The sequence below is a fragment of the Chanos chanos genome, chromosome 7 (genome assembly GCF_902362185.1).
Source record: "Chanos chanos chromosome 7, fChaCha1.1, whole genome shotgun sequence".
NCBI lineage: Eukaryota > Metazoa > Chordata > Actinopteri > Gonorynchiformes > Chanidae > Chanos > Chanos chanos.
This window is the reverse complement of record NC_044501.1, coordinates 41,280,067-41,300,504: the sequence shown is the minus strand read 5'-3', so window position 1 is coordinate 41,300,504 and position 20,438 is coordinate 41,280,067. Positions and strand designations below refer to the sequence as shown.

The window sequence follows — 20,438 nt, the reverse complement described above, 5'->3', positions numbered from 1 at the left end:
GAGAGGGCAGCCCCACGTTGCTCGTTCGGGCTGAGCCCGGCCGGACCCTGTGGCAGGTCCAGCCACCAGGCGCTCGCCGACGAGCTCCCCTCCCAGGCCTGGCTCCAGGAGGTGGCCCCGGTCTCCCTATTCCGGGCGAGGTGCCTGTTTCTTCGTGTGTGCTGTTCATAAGGGCTTTCCGAATCGCTTTTTGTCTGGCCCCTCACCTGGGACCTCTCTGCCTTGGGTGACCCTACCAGGAGCTTAATGCTCCAGGCAGCGCAGCTCCCAGGATCACAGGGACTCACAAACCCCTCCACCACGATAAGGTTGCGATTCCAGGAGGGGATATATATATATATATATATATATATATATATATATATATATATATATATATATATATATATATATATATATATATATATATATGTATGTGTGTGTGTGTGTGTGTGTGTGTGTGTGTGTGTGTGTGTGTGTGTGTGTGTGTGTATATATATATATATATATATATATATATATATATATATACAGCACCAGTCAGACTTCAAACCAGGATCAGAGACAGACAGGGGGAAGAGTGGATGCTCAGTCAGGATACATGTCACTCCAGTTTGGTCAGTATATACAATATACATATATTATTACACAATAAATATACACATCTCTACAATTAAATGTATGTATTGAAGGTTCGTAAACCTCCTTTTGTTGAATAATACTTTTCATAGGAACTGCTGACATTTATGATGCAATAGAGGGTCCAGATGGAGGCAGCAGAGGTAAAGTTTACTGATAACATACATAGAGATTTTTACATGTTGAACTTCCATAAACGTAATGTCTTACTGTCTTTCATCGGCACTGTTCTCATCTATGATGATATTTATACTCCAGACAGAGACAACAGGGGTAAAGTCTATATCTAACATACACTGTGATTACATGTCCTTTTATTGTGCCCTGAACTCTTCTTTAAACATGACAAATGATAATCATTTTAATATCTCTGCCAGTCTAATAAAGCAATAGATCACTACATTATTAAAAAATTACCAGTGGCAGTAATTAATTTATTAAACTGATTGTTGTATAATTGTTGTTTGAATTCTTTGCTGTTATTATTGTTGTTGTTTGAATTTTAGATCCTGTGGATGGACCAAGCAACGCAAATTATTCTAATGTTGAGATGAAAAATATTAACTTTTTGAAATATGAAAGGGAAAAGGTACATCCACTTTACCTCACAACCAAAACAACCCTATACATGAACATTTAAAGCATCGTTATGTGTGGGATACTACAGTACATGTTGCTTGTGTATTTCCTGAGAAGTTAACATCATACTTTATTTGACCTTTTATCTTCCATCAGACAAGACCAACACAACACAGGAGGACACAGTTTACTTACTTCTAAACTCAAACACAACCACAGGTATAATAATACCATCATTACTCCCCATCACACACTCACACCATTTTAACTGGCACTGAACATGCCTGGGTACAGTGTGAAAGACAGTAAGACATCAGGACAGTGACAAAAGATAACTGACAGACAGTTTATTCAGAGTTGAAGGGTTATTATTGTTTAAACAGTAAAATAATAATCTTACAGATGACAAAAGCATCTTAAACAGACTGTGAGACTGCTGGTGTACCAATGTGTTAAGCTGTCTGGTTGAATTTCATTTTATTATTTATTTCCCTCATATGAAGTGAGACAAGTGGAAAGTCAGGCCCTGTCTACTAATCCTACATATTAATAAAAAAGTGAAAATCACAAATCTGAATGTGTGTTGTCAGACCTTTGTCTTTAGCTTCCTGTCTTCTGGTCAAAAATCCACTTGGACCTGATTGGCTAATCACCTTGTTCTCCAAGTGTATGTGCACTTGTCTGTTTTGTTCACTTGTTGTGTCAGTCTATATACACAGTGATGTTTTCACAGATGTTTTCACAGGTTAGTGAAAAATCACTAACTGTTTGTACTGAGCTGCGTGTTTTTCCTTGTTTCCTAATTTCTCTGTAAACCATATTTCTTCTGACTTTGTTAACCTTCCCATGTTAACCTTGTTCTCTCTGATTATCCCTGTTCTCTCTATTTAGACCTGTTCTCCCCTTTGCCCTCTGGTGTAAAGATCTTTGCTGGTTACCTGACCTCAGTAGGAATGGTGGGGATCCAGGTCTACCTAGTTGCCCAGTAGCCAGTGTTTTGTTAACTGAACTCTGCCTATTCATTCACAGTTAAAGAGTTGACTGCACTTGTATTCAGTCTCTTCATGTCAGAAGACTTAACCCCCAAATGGATGCAGCAGGAAAATTCCAGGATTTCAGTTTCTCTAGTGGTGCTTTACATCTGCACATAGATCTGACCACACGGGAACACGTCACAGGAGCTGAGAGTTGAAGAAACCAGGAGTAGACAACTGCAGTCTACCTTATCCTCCACATCTCACACTTCCACTGCCACCCAATCTGCTCCTGCTGCCTCCAAGCTCCCTTTCTCTGCTCCTGACTCAGTTTCTCCTGCTGCTCCTCCTACTTCAGCTGAATGGTCCAGGGGAAGGTTTCTCACCCTCCTTTTTTCTCCTACTTATGCATGTTTATTTTTGTGCATGCTGGCATATCTGCAAACAGCAGTAATTTTATTGTCTGTTGATGAGAGAAGCATTGAATGGTATGAGAATAACATTTTCTCACTAACATTCATATTTGTATGTATTTCAGTTAGGGTTATGGTTAGGGTTAGGGTCATGTTTGTATTTGTTTCAGTTTCTGACTAACTGTATACATGCATTCATTGTTTCATGCCAATGTTTCCAGCAGTCTAAAGATAAAATCTATTTTTGTTAACTAAGTTTAAGCCTGTGCCTAAATTTTGAAAGTATTAAATAAGTATTAAGCCTTTATAAAGTTATTGTTACATATTTCCTAATAAATAATGGTTATATATAGTCACTACCAAAACAGTGTAATTGCTTGTACCTTTTACATCAGGTTTTGGAGTCTTATTTAACAATCTGTTGTTTTCAAACCCAGTTCAAAATGCAATGATAAATACCGCTTTATTCATTCATTTTTATGTAACTGGACATCCTGTCTTTTAAAGCTAAAAATAAATGACTTCTTCTATTGTCAATTCTTTCACTGCTTCTAATTTCTGTTGAAGAGTAAATTTCCATCATGACATGCTAACGTACTCTTTTGAAACACAATTGTATGAGTTTCTGGTATCACTGCATTTGGACCTATGGTGTATCTAGTGTGTCATACATCTGATAAAAGGAGTCTCATCTACAGCTGGATTAGGAGGAGGATGTGAAGCCCAACTGAACTTCAGTCTGAGTCCAGCAGAGGGAGACATTACATAAAATAACATATCACGTCATCTGCGATAATGAGAGCAGCCAAGATACCCTAGTGACCTTCTTTGGTCAAAAGTTCTGGTATGTAGTTCATATATATATATATATATATATATATATATAGAGAGAGAGAGAGAGAGAGAGAGAGAGAGAGATTCTTACTTGCATTTCAGTATTTTGTCATGGAGCGAATGAAGAGCCCCTACTGTTACTTATGGCGTTACTATCACAAAACCAACTGGTAAAAATGAAAGGATAAAAAGTACACTCCATCTCTGACAATCTTCACTTCGAGGAACATAATGTACATTTACTGGACAACAAGGCTTATGAGTTTCTACTGATCCATGGATGTGAGAGAAAATTGTCAATGCAAAGAATATGAGCTACTGTAAGAGAACTCATATGGCCCAATTCAAAATTTGACATAGATTTTACACTAAAGCATCAAAAGGAGTACATATAACCGACCATTCATATCTTAATGTATGTCATCAAAGTAACTCTATGACAGACTAAATAAATAGGATTTTTTTTGTTTTTGTTTTTTTTTTTTTTTTTGCTTTATTGTTTGTTTGTTTCCACATCTGTATCTGCTTTTAGGCTGTGAAAAAGAATGTAACACATATGTATTAGACGTCCTTATTTGTTTGTTTGTTCGTTTGTTTGTTTGTTTCCACATGTGCATCTGTTATCCTTATTGATCACAGTTTTCCAAGGCTCCCTGTCTCTCTTCCTCCCTTCCCCCTCTTTTCTTCTTCTTCTTCTTCTTCTTCTTCTTCTTCTTCTTCTTCTTCTTCTTCTTCCTCTTCTTAATCCTCCTCCTGGTGGTCTGGGTTCTATCGCCTTTCTGATGCCCACTCTGCTCCTCCTGTCCACCTGAATCTTTCCTTTACACACTGCACATACAAACCCCTCCATTCTCCATGACCTTGTACTACTTTACATCAATGTTATAATGCATTTTTTTTCTTTCCCAAACAAAATGCACTGCAAGAACATAACATTTCATTTTCACACAGTATTTACTCACACACTCCTTTCATTATTAATCACAAGCTTTAGTCACTGTGAGAGAGTCTTCCTGTCTTAATTCTCCTAAACCCATCTACAGCCTTGTAAACCATCAGGTGACGAATGTGATGATGACTAATGTGGGTATAGGTATTTTCTTATGTTTTGTATTGAATCTGGATCTACCAGGTCACCTGGAGATGTTCCCAACATGTAGTAACTGTTGTCCAATCCCCAGAGATCAGCTCTGTGTCCACATTAACAGAGCAGTTTACAGCTTCTCAATATCAACTGTTAAACTGAGACAAAACTTTATGTTGTTAAAGGTCAAACTGCAATTAATTATCAGTATGGTTAACACGATTCTTTATGGGTAAACAAGTGCCCCGTAAAGTGACAAATTGCAGTGTGTGCTTAGTTTATCTTTAACAGAGATACAGAGAGGGTCAGTGGAAATTTCTAGCACTCGAAAGAAGAGAGAACATTTCTGCACAGTAGGTCTTTGAAAAGCATTAGATTGACAATGCACAAATATATGAACACCCACCCACCCACATGCACACACACTCACACAAACACACCCACACCCATGCGCACACAGAGACCCACACACACACACACACACACACACACACACATAGAGACACACACAGAAACACATACACATTCACAGAAACACAAACACACCAACGCACACACACACACACACACACACACACACACACACAAACATACACACACATGCACACACACACACATGCACCCGCACGCGCATGTGCACGCGCGCACACACACACACACACACACACACACACACAGAATAACTTTATGCAGCATGCACAGTTGAGAAATGCACTTGAAAGCAACCTTTAATGTTTCCAACCACAGTGGCCTTGTGTGTGATGTCTGAGAAAAGAGCTGAAATGTCTGTTTGTGGTTTGGCTTCTCTTCTGCTTCTGCCTCATGTAGGTGGGTGGAGGTGTTAACTGGTCCTTTGTCCTGGTCTGTATTTAATGCTCTCAGAAAAGTGTATGACAATTACAATGAACATTAACAAGATAATTACATATTAACAAAATATTAGCATATCTAAAGTTGATATTTCATAAAACTTCATCTTGATCTAAAAGATACGCTTTGATAGGGCATGAAGAAACAAAAAAATAAATAAATAAAAAAAAATAAAAACAGGCAAAATAAAAAAGAAAAACAAAAAAGAATGAAAAAAAAACACATAACTTTGCATGCTAAAGATCTTTTCATATTTACAGTATTAACATGGCAGCAGTATCACAGCTTCAGTGTTAATAGATGACAGTGTTACGATGCACAGGCTTTTTGAGAGTGCCCCTCAACAAACAAGCAGAAAATAACCAGCCAAACAAAAATTACATTTCCACACTACAAATGTTCAGTTCTGACCTGCTGTTAGAAATGTGCAAATAGTTTTTGATTTATAATAAGAATAGATAGATACATAGGCAGACACACAGACAGACAGACAGACAGATAGATAGATAGATAGATAGATAGATAGATAGATAGATAGATAGATAGATAGATAGATAATATTTATACAATATTTACAACTATATAGGGCCCAACTGTCTCAACCTATCAACCCTCTTAACATTTCTGCAGAAGTGTGATCTAAATGTGAGAATACAGGAAGAGCTTATAATACACACTGCACATCAGACAATCTCTCACTCACACAGCATGGAGCTCAGTCCACTACACGCACTGATCTGTAAGTAATCTTCTTCTCTCTCTCTCATTTTCCCATCTTTCATTTCTAAGTGACGTCATTTCTTGGAAAATAATTCTCAGAAGTTGATGTCCTGAGAAAGCAGCATTTTACCTCTAAAATAAAACCTAGAACTATTCTACAATAGTACAGTCTATGCTACATATAACAGGGCTCCAGGCTCAATTTTACCAAATTTTACTGATTTACTGGTCTTTAACAGAGATACTGAGAGGGGCAATGGAAATTTCTAGCACTCGAAAAAAGAGAGGACATTTCAGCTCAGTGGGTCATTGAAAAGCATTAGATTGACAATGCACAAATATATGAACACCCACCCACCCACATGCACACACACACATGCACACACACACACACACACACACACACACACATATGCACACACACACATATGCACACACACATACGTGCACACGCGCACACGCACACACACACACACACACACACACCAGACCTCCAGAATAACTAGATGCAGCATGCACAGTTGAGAACTGCACTTGAAAGCAACCTCTAATGTTTCCAACCACAGTGGTCTTGTGTGTGATGTCTGAGAAAAGAGCTGAAATGACTGTTTGTGGTTTGGCTTCTCTTCTGCTTCTGCCTCATGTAGATGGGTGGAGGTGATAACTGCTTCTTTGTCCTGGTCTGTATTTAATGCTCTCAGAAAAGTGTATGACAATTACAATGAACATTAACAAGATAATTACTTATTAACAAAATATTAGAATATCTAAAGTTGATATTTCATAAAACTTCATCTTGATCTAAAAGATACGCTTTGATAGGGCATGAAGAAACAAAAAAAATAAATAAATAAAAAAAATAAAAACAGGCAAAATAAACAAGAAAAACAAAAAACAATGAAAAAAAAACCATAACTTTGCATGCTAAACATGCAGATCTTTTCATATTTACAGTATTAACATGGAAACAGTATCACAGCCTCAGTGTTAATAGATGACAGTGTTACGATGCACAGGCTTTTTGAGAGTGCTCCCCAACAAACAAGCAGAAAATAACCAGCCAAACAAAAATTACATTTCCACACTACAAATGTTCAGTTCTGACCTGCTGTTAGAAATGTGCAAATAGTTTTTGATTTATAATAAGAATAGATAGATACATAGGCAGACACACAGACAGACAGACAGACAGATGGATAGATAGATCGATAGATAGATAGATAGATAGATAGATAATATTTATACAATATTTACAACTATATAGGGCCCAACTGTCTCTACCATATCAACCTTCTCGACATTTCTGCAGAAGTGTGATCTAAATGTGAGAATACAGGAAGAGCTTATAATACACTTTCAAAATTTCCAAGATGAACGGATTTTCAAACATATTGTAAAAATGAAGCTGTGAAAATATTAAGTTGTGATCAAGTCTAAAATCCACGTCTATTTACAATCAAGAAACATGGTTGGCAAAAAAGGCAAACAATTGGCCTTCGTGTCAAAATCTCCTGTAATGTGAGTTTCAGGCTAAAAACTTTCAAACTAGTCGTGTGATTTATTCAAATGTTTTCTTTCTTTCGCTTTAATCAAATATAATTTGTTTTTCGAGCACTTCACTTTCTTTAGTTTTCATGCCAAAAAAAACATTGTAGAACTTAACTTGAAATCTATAACACAAGTCCCGGCAGGCAGAATTTCTTGTTCTTAAAAGGTTTTACACCAAAATTGAGTTGAAATGCTAAAACAAATAAATAAATGAATACATTTTAAAAAGTTCGTCTGCAAAATTAAAACTGTAGCTATTGTATTCTAAGTAGCCTTACCCACCAAGAGATTAAAGACATTATTTGCATTATTTGTATTATTATTTGCACTATTTTTGTGACTTATTTATTTATTCATGACTTTTTCTGTCTTTACAAAACTTGACAGGTTTGACTGTTGAAGAGTCATAACCTATTTTGAATTTGCTAATAAGTTTATTTGTCAATACTGACTTGAAACACAATGAATGTAAGCATATAATTATCAGCACATAGTTCACTTCATAGCTCACTGAAGCTCGGGGTTTGCTACGCCAAAATTGTGATAACCACAGATGTGTACCATGCTTACCATCTTCTGATACGTTTTAAATTATACAGAAATGCTCAGAGTGGAGAAATGACATTTTCACTTGCTAATGTCGATATTGTCAGCACATTAGCCCAGCAGCAGCATTGATAGATAGATAGATAGATAGATAGATAGATAGATAGATAGATAGATAGATAGATAGATAGATAGATTAAATCTTTAACACAACATCAGTCATACACATGAATACACACACATAGTTTATGCACTAAAAGTGACACAGTGTAGCATGCACAGTTAAAATGTATGTAAATGGAAAGTATTTACTACAGTGCTGATGTCTGAGAATAAAGAAGAGACCAGTGTTTGTAGTTTGACTTCTGTTCTCCTTCAGCCCTTAGGGTTTGTAGCAATGAAGGAGTGGGATGAGTCTCTAACTGTCCTTTTAGTGTCATTGTTAATACACACACACACACACACACACACACACACACACACACACACACACACACACACATTGTATATGAGCATTTATTCATTAGACACACATTCCCCTCATCTGGGATTGTCAATGACTAATTTTGGCTGCTGTGCTGTTCACTCTGTGTGTTAAAAAATGTCCCAGGCCTTTTTCTTCTCTGCTTCTCTGCCTGTTCATGTGTGAAAAGTTATTAAAAGGCAAAACTACTTTTGATACTAACCAACCAAGCAACCAAGCAAACAAACAAACAAACAAACAGGAAAAACCTGCAGCCAACAATGCTGCTGTGGTCATGAAGAGTTTCAGCGTAAGCTTAAATAGACTGAGATAATTTCCACAACAGACAAGAAAAGTCTGAATAAAATAGTGGTGTTTAGGGGACTGGATGCCCAACTGATCAAACCTCTTAAAAACTGACATGTCAAAGACTGACAGCTGACAAAACTAAATGTAGAGGTATTAAAATGAATATTTGATGTGTCCTCTCTGCAGGTCTCTGCAGTCACCCAAGATCTGTCTGTTCTGTTACCATTTCATTTCTCTTCTCCTTTCCCCTCTCTCCTCTTTGATAAATACATCTCTCTCTCTCTCTCTCTCTCTCTCTCTCTCTGTGTAGATATTGTCTTTTTATACTTCTTATTTTTCAAAACATATCACTCTGTAAGAGAGGAATAATTACCTTCTTATTTTATTTTTTCATCTTTTTCTTATTTTCTCTGTCATATGACTGTCTGACATTGATGTATATGTATGTGTATGTTATATATATATATATATATATATATATATATATATATATATATATATATATACACTCACTGATGGTAGAATAATGACTTTACTTTTAGAGAATACATCTGGCATGTATATGTAACTTTTCTATAGCGCTACGTTCACTTGATGACATGGAGTCACATCCCACTCCAGGCATGGGAGGCAGGCGTGTTAGTGAGGAAGTTCAAAATCCCATAGGGTAAAGTCTCTAGCACCAACACAGCACTGTAACCGCTGACTATCATTACATGTACATAACTTTTTATATACCGCTATATTCACTTGAAGACATGTAGTCACATCCAACTCCTGACCATAAACTGAATATATTATAATTTATAAGTGAGACAGTGTTGTATTGTTCATGTATCAGTGATGGCGATCAGTGATCATTGGTGCATGTGTTCAGGGCTGGTTAAGGGACTGCATGTTGACCGTTTCTTTTGGGTGACGTCTGGTGATGTGAGGTCAGGGGTACAGAGGGAATCATGCTTGACAGGACTGAACTTGTTACTTTGACTTTTCTCGTTGATACATGTTATTTTTCTTGTGTTCTTAGTGATGCTCAGTCCAGACTGTAGTTTATAGTGATATGAGAGAAGATTCCTCATTCTCTGAACTCATTCTCTTAATCAATATACAGTGTTTGACACGTAAACTATCAGGTGATTTCAGAAAAAAATATAAAGAAAAGTTAAAGAATTATTCTTTATACATGAACAGATACATAAGGTTTCTTTTTTTATTTTTTTATTTTACTGTCTGGTGGATGTGGGTGATTGATTGAAAGAATAATTAAAGAAACAGGAGAGAACTCAACTACCAGAATTACAACTCAGCAGGCACAAGACAGAAACAGACACACACACACACACACACACACACACACACACACACACACAAACACACACATATATATGTATGCAGGGCAGAGATGAGAGTTTGTGGTTTGACTTCTGTTCTAGCTCTTCACACATCTGGGTTTAGCCCAGTGAGTGTAGGAGGAGCTGTTTAATGACCATATACACTCCTCACCAACACTCTCAACACTCACCAACACTCTCAACACTCTCACACTCACACAGACCCATGATAAGAGGTTCATGTCTGATATACTGAACAGTTTAGAACCATCAGTCCTCTACAAGATACAGTTAACATTCTCGGAGGAGACAAAAACTGAGCACTAAAATAAAATTAAAAGAAAAAGAAAAAAAAAATATTTATTTATCAGGTTCTAATACTGAACTGTAATATCAAGTCACTAGGTAATACATGTAATATAATGTCACAATTTGATTGTACATGACAAAAGACAATTGCTACACCATTAATGATCAGCTGGAAAATTTAATCATATCAGATAAAACACACGGAAAAATGCATTAATTTAATTATTGTCACCAAAGAGATTCTATAAAACAACATGCAAAAAGATACGTTGTCGTGCTGAGCTGTTCACACTTATGTCTATTTGACTCATGTCTTAAGGTCTATGTGTTAAAATATCAGTATCACATGTCCTTCTCTTCTCAGAATTCTTCCTCTTTCTCATGAACATTTCTCAGTAAAGACTTTATTTAAGACTGATGACTGTGACACTCTGACTCCTACATTAAAAATATATTCATGATCTTGTCAGACAGCAATTGTAGGAGAGACCGTTTTACATTGTAATGTGGACTAATAAATGTTTCATTAAATCTGAGATTAAACATTGCACATCCTCTCCCCATGTCCCCCTGTTTCTCTCCTACATCTCTCCTCTCTCTCTCTCTCTCTCTCTCTCTCTCTCTCTCTCTCTCTCTCTCTCTCTCTCACTGTATTAGTTAGTGACCACATGGTGTCAGACATGAAAATGATTTAAACACTGGGTCTGATGAACTTTATGATCATTCTGAGCTCAGGACAAGTTGAGAATGTAAATGTAACAGAGTTAGATAATAAAGAAATTAGTTAATAATATTTACATGTTTGAACTGAACGTTTTAGTAATGCTATTAAATAAGGTACACTCACTTTAAAATCTTTAAGTTTGTGTGACGACATTAGTAGTGGCCAGGTTCTTTTGAAAAGAAAAAAAAAATAACAGGAATGGAAAAAGCAAGGAGGAAATATGTTAAAAAGAAAACTTGTTGATGTGGAACTGTGCCTTTATTAAAAATCTGTCTGCAAAGGAGGAAAGCCAGTGTCTTTCTAGGGGTGAAACACGAGCTCGTTTCATTTTACCCTGCAGCGCATAATTAACTGGTGACAATTTATTTTGTTTTCTCTTCCAGTAGAATGAATGTGCATGATGTCGTCGCATAGTGCAATGTGTTTTATCTTTTTTACCCAGTGTGTATTTTAGGTCTGCAGTCATCACACATCTCTCTCTCACACATCTCACACATTATCCTCTATGTGTATTATGTGTAGTTGTACAAAAGCTTGTGAGCAATCGTTACGTAGGGGGAGGGGTAGGGTGGGCTGTCGGGAGAGAGAGAGTGAGAGAGACACAAACGAAACAAGGCACACAAATACAATACACAGTGCGTAACACAACTGAAAACGCTAAGTTGGGACTAGGGTTTTGTTCATATCTTACCCAATGAAACATCTTCATTTTAAAAGCAAGAACCTAAAGTTTTTCAGAAGAAGAAGAAGAAGAAGAAGAAGAAGAGGAAGAGGAAGAAGAGGAAGAAGAAGAAGAAGAAAACAAGATTCATAGAACCATAAAGACGATGAACTCTGTGTTTCAGTGTTCAGTGGTATCTAATCACAAATAATCAAGTTTTCCGTCAACTACATGTATTGGCAGGTTTAATTATGAATCCATCACTCCTGTGCTCTGAGTTTGTTTATTTCTCTGTGTTTTAGTGCTGTGTGCTCTACTCCACTCTGGACATACCCAAGGTAATGAACACATTATGAATGTTTTTATTTACTTTACACTGTATTTGTCCTGTGTGTGTTAAACTTTACTCACAGGACTGAGATTCAGTCCTGCTCTTCATTTAGGACTCACAGTCTGTAATAGGACAACAGTGAATGCTGTGAATGATGTATTATCACAAAGTTTTATATAAACTTACAAACAAATGTAAAAATAATTGCAGTATGTGTTGGCTATTGACACAAATTCATCCTTTTCATTCAGTGAGATGTGTGCTTGTGTTATGCAGACAAACCCAGAGCTGCTCTAATAGTGGATCCTGATGGCAGTGAGATCTTCATTGGAGTGACTTTCACTCTCAGATGTTACATATATGGGGGAGGAGGAAACATTCAGTGGGTTTATAAGTTTTATAAGAATGGTGTTCCCATAACATCTTACTATGATGAAAATCGTGAATACTCACTCAGGGCCACTACTAAGGATCAGAGTGATAAATATGCTTGTCAAGGATTACAGAAAGGTGGCAGTCAAATTTCACAGATGAGTGATGCTGTAACAGTGACAGTGTCAGGTGAGTCTGTTCATATTCATTTCTACACTGTTAAAGTTTGTCATCATTAACTGACTGTAAAAAAAAAAAAAAAAAAAAAAAAAAGTGAGACGTATGTCCTTAACATCATGAGTCTGATTTGATGTACAGTGTTTAATGGATCAGTGCTGATGTCTGGTTTTGATATATGATTATTCATATTTAATAATGCTGCTGTGCATCTCGTTGTTCAACCTGAGTGATGTGTGATAAAGAAATGGAGGAGAATGTTCTCTGTGGTGTTTTAGAAACAAATGGTACCAGTGTAATTATGAATCCTGACAGTGAATACATTAAAAAAAGGGTTTTCCTCTTCTCTCCATTTGTACAGATTTACCTACAGCTACACTCACTGTTACACCAGAGACCACTGTGTACACTGGAGAGACAGTCAGTCTGAAGTGTGAGATAAAGACTATAAATGAATGGAGATATAAGTGGTATAAAGGCAGCACTCAGACTGCAGTGTCTCAGTCTAATGGTTCCACTATAACTGGAGACACACTGACCATCAGAGCAGCTGCTGTAACTGACCAGGATCAGTACTGGTGTCAGGGAAAGAGTTATTACAGACCCAAATCCTCACAAAGCAGCAATGAAATTACTCTCACTGTTAAAGGTGAGTAACATGTGTGATAGTCTGAGGTGTGTGTCATATGTTTGTGTGTGTGTGTGTGTGTGTGTGTGTGTGTGTGTGTGTGTGTGCATGCGTGTGTGTGTGTGAGAGACAGAGAGATGCTGAGATGCATTTCATGCATGTGATACACTGGCACCATGTGAGAATTTTAGCACAAAAGTCACACAAGTTAAAAGCAAAGGCAACTGCCCTCCGTTAGAATGAAAGAAAAACTTTTTTTTGGTTTAGTGTCAAGACTGTGAGTATTTTAGTCTGTATCCATTTTAAATTAATCAGTAACATTACCGTTGTACTGTCCACTGATTACTATGGGACAGGTTACACATAGGTTTCTCAGACCAAAGATTTGTGAAGTTACAGTGAAATCAGTATTAATGTCAGAGACTGAAACATAACAGGACCATGTTGTCAGTAGTTGGAGATAAGAAATTCCTTTGTGTTCACTGTGTGAAACATTATAAAGAAGATAATATGAAAGATGATAAAGAATAAAAACTGTTACATATTTTAAATGGTCTAACTGAATTATTCCCCTCTACATCTTGTTATTAATTTTTGTAAGTATAATAAACATCTTTTGTATTTACTCACAGACTTACCAACAGTTAAACTCACAGTAAAACCAGACACCACTGTGTACACTGGAGAGACAGTCAGTCTTAAGTGTGAGATAGTGACTGAAAGTGGATGGAGATATAAGTGGTATAAAGGCAGTTCTCAGACTGCAGTGTCTACATCTGGACATCACACTGTAAATGGAGACACACTGACCATCAGAGAAGCTGTTGAATCTGATGAGGATCAGTACTGGTGTCAGGGAGAGAGAGAAAACAGATCCATATCCTCACAACCCAGTAAATCTGTCAATCTGACTGTGAGAGGTGAGTTTTGTTCAGACTCTTTTCTCATGAAGAGATTTTCGAGATGCTGCATTACATCTCATCAGTAAATTAAACTTAACATTTTGAGGTAATGCTTTATTTTAAAGCTGAGAAACTAAGAGGTAACAAATAGCTTGTTTGTCACTTATTTTGAAGTTTTAAATGTTTCATCTCATCCTGCGTCACTGCCCACACACTGAGAGTTTGTCAGTAAACCCTAAAATAGAATGTGACCGGTTTTGAAATATAGAAACGCACATTTTAGAGGACAGAATTTCATAGTTATGATTAATTCATCTGCTCTAATGTATTTTTGAATGTATTAGAAAATATGCGACCAATATTGTTTTGTTCCTCTGAACTATAGCACAGCCCAAAACTACGCTGACCATAGCTCCAAACTGGAGTCCTGTGTACACTGGAGAGACAGTCAGTCTGAAGTGTGTGATAGAGTCTGGGAGGAACTGGAGATATAAGTGGTATAAAGGCAGCACTCAGACTGCAGTGTCTCAGTCTAATGGTTCCACTATAACTGGAGACACATTGACCATCAGAGTAGCTGCTGTAACTGACCAGGATCAGTACTGGTGTCAGGGAGACGTTGATGACAGACCCAGATACTCACAAAGAAGCAATGAAATTACTCTCACTGTTAAAGGTGAGTAACATGTGTGATAGTCTGAGATGTGTGTCATATGTTTGTGTGTGTGTGTGTGTGTGTGTGTGTGTGTGTGTGTGTGTGTGCATGCGTGTGTGTGTGTTTGTGTGTGAGTGTGTGCGTGCGTGTGTGTGTGTGAGATATTCTGAGATGCATTTCATGCATGTGATACACTGGCACCATGTGAGAATTTTAGCACAAAAGTCACACAAGTTAAAAGCAAAGGCAACTGGCCTCCATTAGAATGAAAGAAAAACTTTTTTCTGGTTTAGTGTCAAGACTGTGAGTATTTTAGTCTGTATCCATTTTAAATTAATCAGTAACATTACCGTTGTACTGTCCACTGATTACTATGGGACAGGTTACACATAGGTTTCTCAGACCAAAGATATGTAAAGTTACAGTGAAATCAGTATTAATGGCATATTTTTTCATTCCTCTGAGCTATAGCAGAGCCCAAAGCTACGCTGACCATAGCTCCAAACTGGAGTCCAGTCTACACTGAAGAGACAGTCAGTCTGAAGTGTGTGATAGAGTCTGGGAGGAACTGGAGATATAAGTGGTATAAAGGCAGCACTCAGACTGCAGTGTCTCAGTCTAATGGTTCCACTATAACTGGAGACACATTGACCATCAGAGCAGCTGCTGTAACTGACCAGGATCAGTACTGGTGTCAGGGAGAGAGTGATTACAGACCAACAACCTCACAGAGAAGTCATTCTGTTTTTGTCAGTGTAAGAGGTGAGTTATCAGTGTATTGTATGAAAGGAGTACAGTTGTTGGTAGTTGAGAGTTTTTGGAGAGATTTTCTCCCCAAATGTTTTCTCTCAAATCTATAAATGTATGATATATCTCCGATGTGTAACTCTGCATTGGTGAGTCCAGGAGTTCATGCTTTTTCTCTGTTTCACTGTTTGATTGTCTGAGGATTTCCTGTAGTCAGTCTTGTTTATTCTTGTTTCTCTGACATGTCTGCTGACACTGTAACAATACACACACTCTATTATTATACAGAAATTAAACAGCAGAAAGGAGTGTGTTAATTGTAAGGTCTGGGAAAGGTCATTCACACCAAACTATTATTTTTCTCAAGTCCTTGACACTGCAACATAACAGTGATGTTTAGAACTGCACTGATGAAACTAGGTATTGGTCATTTTTTGTTTGTTTGTTTAGATTTTCTTTTTAGACTGGTTTTCATGCAGTGGTCTGATATGTCTTAGAGAAAGCTCTGTAACAATACTTACATTCTACTTTTCTCCAACAGCACAATAACAGAATGTCTCACTTTAACCAGTTTATTTTATACTGTTTTTTTAAAACTGATATATCATTATACCATCAGTGCCAGAACTGCCTAGATTTTTCATCTTTGAGAAAACACAGCACACCACAACTGTGAAAAAAACAATCTGAAAAAAGTGCAAATGTCTATATTCATCAGCACAGAAAAGTTCAATAAGTTATGATTGTCTCTCCAAATATGTGTCTTACTGAGGGAGACTCAGTGACTCTGAGCTGTGAGATTAAAGACTCCTCTACAGGCTGGACTTTCCTCTGGTACAGAGTCATTCCCTACAGAGATGGGTTACCCAGGGTTCATTCTAACTCTGTAGAACTCCTCTCAGAAAGCAGCAGAGGAACTGGAGGCTCCTACACTCTCAGCCCTGCTGCTCTTAAACACACAGGAGTTTATGTGTGCAGAGTATGTTTATTTGGAAAATGATTTTATTATGGTTGTATTTCCCCTCCCTGTTAAGGACACTGTTAATGATGGAGTATTACCATTTTCTCCCAGCATCTGTTTCTGATCTCAAAGCCTGAACAAATGTGAGCTCAAACTCTGTCTCTCTGTGTCTCAGCTCTGTCTCCTCCAGCCTCTCTGATCATCAGTCCCAACACAACTCAACACTTTACATCTCATTCTCTCTCACTGAGCTGTGAGGTACAGAGTAACTCTACTGGATGGACAGTGAGACGATACACAGATAATGGAGAAATGTTGGACTGTTCATCAGACTGGGGATCAGTAACAGGATCTACATGTAGCATCAGCTCCCTCCAGTCATCAGACAGTGGAGTGTACTGGTGTCAGTCTGACTCTGAAGGGAACAGTAATCCTCTCAACATAACAGTGACCAGTGAGTCACAACAGTTATTTCCCGTACATGTGCCTTATAAAAATATTATTTATTCTCTTTATAGCAAAATATTTGTTCGTTTTTTTGTATGAATACATTCCTGTATAGTGTTGTGATACATGGTAAAAAATTGAGAAAGACACAAAATCTTTGCTTATACACGTTGATGATAATGTATCTGTTAAAATGAGTCAATGCACATATAATTTCTACATGAAAGCAGATATATTTTTAAATTTGAGATCTTATATTCAGATTGCAAGCATTATTGTATCTCCACATTCAATGTAACTGTGTTCTGAACAGGTGGTAATGTGATCCTGGAGAGTCCTGTCCATCCTATTACTGAGGGAGATACTTTGACTCTGCGCTGTAGATATCGAGACACCTCCTCAGACCTCAGAGCTGATTTCTATAAAGATGGATTAGTCCTCCAGAGTCAGACTACAGGAGAGATGACCATCCCTACTGTCTCAAAGTCAGATGAGGGTCTGTATTGGTGTAAACACCCAGAGAGAGGAGAGTCACCAAAGAGCTGGATCACTGTCAAAGTCACTGTCAGAGGTGAAATTTAACCTTTATGCATTCACATACAGATTCAAATGTAAACAATATGAAATTGCTCGCTCTCTCTCTCTCTCTCTCTCTCTCTCTCTCTCTCTTTAATCCTCGGTGTAAATGTTTCTGTATGTTTTTTTTTTTTTTTTTTTTCCTTTGTTTCCCCAATTTCCAGAAGCCTCCCTGTCTCTCCCCAGACTGCTCTGTTCTCTACTGGTAGTTTCTCCATATCTGCTGGTGACCATTGTGATTGGGCTTAGATGCTGGAGGGCTGGAGGTGAGAAATCTCTCAGTCTGACTACAGAAGTTTATCTGTTTAATCTCACACTCCCTAAACCGATTTTTTTTCTTTTTTTTCCTGTGTTTTACAGCTAAATCTGATGAATACAAGAGACAGCATGCAGTTATAGAGACATCGTAATCTGTCACTTTGAAGATTTTAACTCCTAGAGGCAGTATAGAGTAATTTCTCATTGCACTGTGATGAATTAACAGGGACAGACTATGAGGAATACATTATGATCCTTGTAAAATGATGCTAAATCATTCCTTATAAAATGATTTCTCATACTATGCATTTCATTATAAACATGTGTGTAAAGAGACATATATGACAAGGTTTATTTCACTGTATTATTTTAATGTGTCCCTTTTACTCCACACATAGTGTCTCTGAATTGTTACAGCAACATGGTGTAAAAATGCAATTTTCTCATTTTCTTTTAGTTTTTATGTGATTATGTAGAAATATGTAAAATGCCATGTAGATGTTTGTATAAGTTGGATTTCTCTTAATATAGGCTACATATGTTAATTTCTTTCCTCATTGAAATGTAAGTGTTACGGTTGTGGCCAGGCCTGTAGTCTGTTCCTTAGTGTTTTCCTCTCCTCTGTGTCTCCTGTGCTCTCCCTGTCTGTCTCCCTCTCTCTGTGTCTCCTCTCACTCTCCCTGTCTGTCTCCCTCTCTCTGTATCTGTGTGTCTGTGTTGTGAGCGTGGCAGTCCTCTCACTCTCCCTGTCTGTCTCCCTCTCTCTGTATCTGTGTGTCTGTGTTGTGAGCGTGGCAGTCCTCTCACTCTCCCTGTCTGTCTCCCTCTCTCTGTGTTTTTGTGTCTGTGTTGTGGGGGTGGAGGTCCTCTCACTCTCCCTGTCTTTCTCCCTCTCTCTGTGTCTGTGTGTCTGTGTTGTGGGGGTGGCGCTACTCTCACTCCCCCTGTCTGTCTCTCTCGCTCTGTGTTTGTCTGTCTGTGTTGTGGGGGTGGAGCTGCTCTCACTCTCCTGGTTCCTGATCACACCTCCAATCCATCTACTCATCTACTCTGGCATTTCCAGCCTGTTTTCTCATCCACTCACTGCCAGATCATTGTTTCAGACAGTGTGGTTGAACCTGTTCCTGGGTCACTTAGAGATATGTATTGTAAACTTGCTCTCATGTTGATGTTGATAGCTCTATCCCTAATCCTGTTGCTGATAGCTGTAACCCTAATCCTGTTGTTGATAGCTGTAACCCTAATTGTGTTGTTGATAGCTGTAACTCTAATCCTGTTGCTGATAGCTGTAACCCTAACCCGGTTGTTGATAGCTGTAACCCTAATCCTGTTGTTGATAGCTGTAACCCAATCCTATTGTTGATGGCTGTAAACCTAATCCTTTTGTTGATAGCTGTAACCCTAATCCTGTTGTTGATAGCTGTAACCCTAATCCTATTGTTGATAGCTGTAACCCTAATCCTGCTGTTGACAGCTGTAACCCTAATCCTGTTGTTGATAGCCGTATTTCTAATCCTGTTGCTGATAGCTGTAACCCTAATCCTGTTGTTGACAGCTGTAACTAATCCTTGTCTCCCTGCGTCCCAGTTTCACTCTCTTGCCTGTTTTTCTGCTCATCTCCCAGCATGCCGCTCATTCAACCAGCCACACTCACAACCCTGTCTTCACCCCTGCTCCACCCTGCTTCACCAGCCACCAGCTTCCCTCTGCCCTCTGCCTCCGCCTGCCCAAATCCACACCTCCATCACACCTTCACTCCCTGAAAGCTAACAATAAACCGTTTCTCTCTCATTCTGACTCAGAGTCCCTGTCCTGCGTTTGGGTTTCCTTTGTTGATCATTACGTTTAGAATGAAGACAATGATTTTGTTGATTCATATTTAAGTAAAAGGTCCTGATCTTTGTTAAATAATAGTAAAATACTTCTGTCATCATCAGCCTGGTCCCTGTATCTAATTTCTCTCTCTGAGCTGTGTGAAAACGTTATATTAGATACGTGATAAAACACATTTTAATTCAATGTTTTAAGAGCTGTTGACATCACTGCATCTGTCATATTCTAAGTGTGCAGCAGAAACTTAATAGACCTATTTATCAACAAATGTTTCTAATATTTGAGAGAGACACGGAATTAAAAAAAATAAATAAAAAATAAAAAAATAAAAGAAAGGAGATCTTTTCATTATCCCAGCAGGTAATTTAACCAGATCTCCAGTGGCTGTCACTCAGAATATTTCATTAATAACACAGAGAAAATCTCAGTTAAGTTCTCATTCATGTTAAATAATACTAAAGTACTTCTGTCGTTATCAGTCTAGTCACTGTACACAATTTCTCTCTATGAGCCATTTGAAAACATGAGGTCAGACAACACAATAAAGTTTCCATTCAACATTGCAAGA

At 37.8% G+C, this 20,438-nt stretch overlaps 1 protein-coding gene across 1 annotated transcript in view; it reads left to right on the top strand.

Annotated features, from left to right (window-relative positions):
* LOC115816394 (basement membrane-specific heparan sulfate proteoglycan core protein-like) overlaps positions 1 to 2,186 on the top strand; it is a 62,227-nt gene extending 60,041 nt beyond the window's left edge. The window contains exon 9 of the mRNA XM_030779350.1: positions 2,089 to 2,186. Within this exon, the coding sequence (XP_030635210.1) occupies positions 2,089 to 2,186 (98 nt within the window). The remainder of the gene's footprint in view (positions 1 to 2,088) is intronic.
* Positions 2,187 to 20,438: the final 18,252 nt, after the last annotated feature.